Source organism: Herpailurus yagouaroundi, unplaced genomic scaffold (assembly GCF_014898765.1).
Source record: "Herpailurus yagouaroundi ecotype Mexico unplaced genomic scaffold, PumYag 180, whole genome shotgun sequence".
NCBI lineage: Eukaryota > Metazoa > Chordata > Mammalia > Carnivora > Felidae > Herpailurus > Herpailurus yagouaroundi.
In genome coordinates, this window is record NW_024412411.1 from 14,661,011 (window position 1) to 14,666,191 (window position 5,181).

At 42.7% G+C, this 5,181-nt stretch overlaps 1 protein-coding gene across 1 annotated transcript; it reads right to left on the reverse strand.

Moving 5' to 3' along the window:
* Window positions 1-1,546: 1,546 nt before the first annotated feature.
* On the reverse strand, window positions 1,547-5,156 carry CCDC89 (coiled-coil domain containing 89). Its single transcript, XM_040489519.1, has one exon. The coding sequence runs from the start codon at window positions 2,817-2,819 to the stop codon at window positions 1,734-1,736; it is 1,086 nt and encodes a 361-aa protein (XP_040345453.1). The 5' UTR covers window positions 2,820-5,156; the 3' UTR covers window positions 1,547-1,733.
* Between the last annotated feature and the right edge of the window lie 25 nt (window positions 5,157-5,181).

Sequence of the window (5,181 nt, forward strand, 5' to 3'; positions counted from 1 at the left end):
TGAATGAATTGCCCTTGGAAAATGTGGTCTGTTCTTTAGTACGCCGATAGGGATGTTTTGCTTAAAGAAAGCCAGATGTATATAGCACAGTGCATTCACTCCCTTCTTTGTCTTTGCTTCTATGGTAAAGATTTTTATTGGAACATACGTATCTGCAAGTCTGCTCTCATTCACAAGTACGCAAATACGTATGATAGCTGAATCAGATGTACATTGTTGACATGCTTTGCTAAGCTTCTGTTAATCATTGCTAATCTGTTTTTCCTGAAAACGTATATAAGAAGATCTACAATAAACCTCAGTGCCTTGGGCTGTTGGCTTGGGGTCTCCTGTGCCTTGCTATACTGTCCTCTCTTTTTCTCAGTTCCTCCACCCCCTCCCAGGTCCACGGTCCTTTGAAGTCGACATATTACAATCTATTTTGAGGGGTATTCATAATAATGTTTCTATATCAACTAAAAACAGGGATATAAGTAAGCACTAAGTATATTTTTATAACTACCTCTTTAAGAATTTTCTATAAATATATATAATAACTATTATGTTTGTATGCATCTACATATTTAGGTATTCCTAAAACATGCTGTTAAGTATACATATGTATTTTTTGTTTAGATGTTTGTTTGTTTGTTTGTTTGTTTTTGAGAGAGAGCTGGGGAGGGGGAGAGGGAGAGGGAGAGGGAGAGAGAGAAGCCTAAATAGGCTTCACATCTAGCATGGAGCCCAATGCAGGGCTTGATCCCAAGACCAGGAGACCATGACCTGAGCTGAAATCACACTCAACCGAGCTACCCAAGTGCCCCTAGATGGTTTTTTTTTTTTTTAAAGGAAAAAGTTAATTGCAAGGAAATATGCTAATAGAAACAAAACAATCACTTTGCATTGCTTTATGTATCGTACCCAGTCTGCTCTGAATGTTACCTAAATTGGGGCCTTTTTCTGTTAGCACATTATGTAATATTAAATGAAACTACTGATATTTGCAACCTTGTACCTCTATATCCTGTTTTCATTAAGGGAAAAACCCAAGAAAATGGAATGTGATCTCAGCTTGCAGGAAAAATACAAACTGGTTGATTTCACTTATTTGAATCTTATTGCTCATATAGAATGACTGTAATAAAGTTTGCCTGCTTTGGTAAAGAACTTACTGATTTCAATCTTTGTTTTCCAAACTAGTGCAAGTAAAATAAAATCAAAAGGATACTGCTGTAAAGCAGATGAAGCAAGCAACTGTTTGGCCAGTTGCAAAATATGACAGTTTTTTCTGTGAGCTCTCTATGCTATTATCATCCTATTAACTGTTACAGTTTATAATTTAAACTATGGGAGACTACAAGCCTACCTATCTCCAAGGGGGAACTATACTAAATTACTTTCACCATAGTACATCTCATTGCATTTCAGATTCCCTTAAGCCCATAGGAGCTGCTAATTTAAAATCTTAGGATATACGAAGATATCTGAGGTTGAGCATGAATAGGTTATGAGGAAGGTAGAGATAATGATAGCAAACTTTGGAGGATTTCAAAGGCGCAGAAAGAAGTCAGGTAAATCTTGTGTATTCTAGGTGGTAGGACTGAAAATCAGTGTTAGCGTTACAATAGTAATAACCACAAGATCATAGTAAAGCAGCTTTTCTTCTTCCTATTGTGCTTAAAAGTATAATACACATAATGCTAAGGCACAAATATTTCAATTCTAAACTAGAGGAAAGAGGAAACAGAAGCTTCCTATGGGAAGAGATGGCGGAGTTTGGCGTTGAGTTCTCTCTCCTTGCTTAAAAGGCCCAAGCTGTGCTTTTTGAAGGCTTCAGACTGCAGCCTGAGTTCATCATAGGCCTTCTGGATCCCATCGATCCTGCGCTGAAGTTCTCGTACTCTCAAGTTACTGTCCACGGCCACAGCCTCCTGTTCAAACCTCTGTAGCGCATGCCTCCTGGCCACATCTGCTGTCTCCAGCTTCTCCTCAAGCTGGCGGATCTCCGCTTGCTTGCTCTGAAGCGCCCTGCCCCTTTCCATGGACAGCTGCAGCAGCTCATCTTTCTCGCGAGTGACCGTCTGCAGTCTGGCCTGCAGCTCCTGCTTCAGGCTGCCGTGAGCCTGCTCCGCCGCGGCCATCTGCTCCGCGATCTGCTGGTGCTGCTGCTGGAGGCTCTGCAGCTGGCTGTGCAGCTGCTCTGTCTCCTTGGCGTGGGCACAAGCCTGCCGGCTCTGCAGCTCCAGCAGCTCTTTCTCTCTGGCTTGTGCCTGGCGGGCATCCCGAGTACACCTCTGTTTCAGGGTCTCCAGCTCCTTGGAGAGGGCCTCGCTCCGGGCGGTGAGCTGGCGCACTTTGGCCTCCTGGTCCTTCAGAGCCTGGCTGAAGAGGCTGTCATTCTCCAGCCTCAGTTTCTCATTCTCCTCCCTGAGCTTGACGTTCTGACTCTTGTGTTCGTCCTTGAAGCGGATCATCAACTCGTGGTTGGCTGCCAGGGTCATAAAGCGTTCCTCCAGCTTCTGGGCATGCTCGCTCACGGCCTTCAGCTTCTCAGCCTCCAGCATCCTCTTCTCCTCCAGCTCTGTGTTGAGCAGCTCCAGGATCTGGCAGCGCTCCAGGGCCTCATCTGACCTCCGCTTCAGGATGCAGATGAGCTGGGACTGCTCTTGGATGCGGGAGCAAAGCATGGCCTTCTCACTCTTCTCCTCCTCGGACAGTCCCCGGAGATTCGCCAAGGCCTCCCTCAGACCGCCCAGCTCCTTAAACTCCATCTCCTCTTCTTGCTTTTCTGTTTTTTTGTCTTTCTTATCGAAGGGTTCTTCAGTATGTGGAGTGTCCATCCTGACAGCCTTTTCTTCCTGAGGCACAGGTGCTGCTCTCCTCCACTATCGGCTGACTACACAGCCGTTCGCCCTCAGATTCAAAAGCCTTGGAGTGTTGCTAGGGACTGCCAGCGCTCTCCAGCAGTTGCTTTTTCCAGTAAGCAGCCCCGTGATTGGTGGACAGGTCTTCAGAATGCCGTGAAGGAACAGGGAGATCTGAGGGACTGGAGAACCAATCTGTGCTTGCCTTTCTAACAAATCACAGCTCTCTGCTCCCAGCCCAGCATCTGGCCTATACTGTACAGAGAAGAGATGCCAGGCCCACTGGGTTTTCAGCCAACATCAGGGTGCAAAACAAACAAACGCGACTCCACCTAATTTCTGGGAGGAGTAAATAAATCAAGCTGCCTGTGACATATTTTTCCTCCATCTCCCCCCTTCACTTGTCATGAGAATAAATTACTCTCTGTGGAAACATGTTTGCTCCTTAGAAATGTGTCATCTATAAATACAAAGTAGCAGTGGTGCTCTGGGAGCCAGGATCCTGAGTGGCTGTGAGTTGAACCTATGATGTTTAACACAGCTCAGTACAAGAGCAAACCCCAGTGAAATTTCTTTAGTTTCCCTTCCTATTGTCCCCGGCTGGGGATACATCTTATTAGATATTCAGCTTTCCCTGTTTCTACTCAATGGCAAAATAAGGTTATAGAAAGAAGCTTAATGAACAATATAGATGCGCTGAACATTAAAACTGAAAGATCCAGATGAGGCTTGCTATCATATACCAAAGTCAATTCCAGATTAAACAGTTAAATATAACAAGTAAATTAAAGTGTTCAAAATGGAAACAAAGGAAACACAGGTAAGAATAAAACCTTAAAATAAGAATAAAACCTGCAGAAAGGACTGTCTCAGTTTATTCATTATGTAAAAGAGGAGTAAGGAAAAGCTTAATGTGACTTTGCCGAACATCTCAAGTTACTTATAACTTTTTAAATTGTGAGCTCTGAGATCTCTCCAGCCCCTTGTTCCTTAGGACCTGCTTGACATTTTACTTCCTAGTCCATCCCAACTACTGATGTTCCCCTAACCAACCAGCTCTCTGGCCTTGTTTGTGCGTGTTCTCTCTGCCTGGAATGCCTTTTCCCACCTTGTCCTTTGTTACTCTACTCACTTATTGAGCATCAATACTCAGTTGAGAATCATCTCCTCTGTGAAGCCTTTCCTGGCCCCCACATGTAGAATTGACTGCCCACCTCTTTTGGTGCATCCACTGGAGACTGTTCACAATTCTAATGGAAACTGTGAAAGCCTTATTGCACTCATGGCTCACCTGCCTGCCTCCCCCTATTAAGCCTGAGATCATTAAGGGCAGGGGCTGTGACTGTTCCATCATTGATACTTGACAAGCGCCTGGCACCTTGGGGAGGCTTAGATAAATGTGTGGTGAATAGATGTTGAAGGCAAATTTCAAAAACCAGGAAAAATATCCACCATAAAGATGACAGATGATAAATTTAGATTTTTATAGAGCCTGAACAAATAAAGCATTAACATCTAAAAAGAGAAACAAATTCACAGATGAAGGGGGGAAAATGGGCAAAAATTGAACCCCCTCAGTGATCCAATAAGTTAAAGTTAGATACCATTTCATCCATCAATTTAGTCACAATTTTCCCCCTATTTTAAGACTACCCAGGACTGGTGAGGGTATAGTGAAATAGGTACTCCCACACTATTGGTGAAAATCAGTTGACGGCACATATTGAGGACTAAAAACATTTTTATGCTTTTTAAACTAATGCTTGCCCTTCCTTTTGGGGGAGCATTTTGCTTAGGAAATAATCCAAAAGATAAAGTTTTTCACTGCAGTGTGGTTTATAACAACTAAAAGTTGGAAACCTCAATGTCCAAAAAAGAGAAAATGTTAAGAAATTATATTTTCTTAGGATATTATGCAGCTATTAAACATTATCATGCTTGTAAGTAATTTCATGGCACGGAAAATTTCATGCTAGAAATATAAGTGAAAAAAGAAAGATAAAAATCTTAAAATTCAGAATGATCCTAGTGACTATTGCTATGACCACTGTTTCTGGTGTTAGGACTTCATCTCTCAAGTCATGATGATCAGGAAAAAGCCTGAGTGTCATTGTAGATGTTGGATGGATTTTCAAATGCTTCAGATTTCACCAGAAGGAAAACAGATGAGAAATAATCTGATCTTTGGTCTCAGAGATCAGGGTCTCATGTCCGTAAAGGGAAAGCAATGTTGGAAGACTAGGAAATTTCCTGAACTGAAATTTTAATAACTACTTAAATTGTAGGATATTGAGGTTTTATGAAAGTGGATTCCAGAGATGGAGAGGGAAGATGGCGG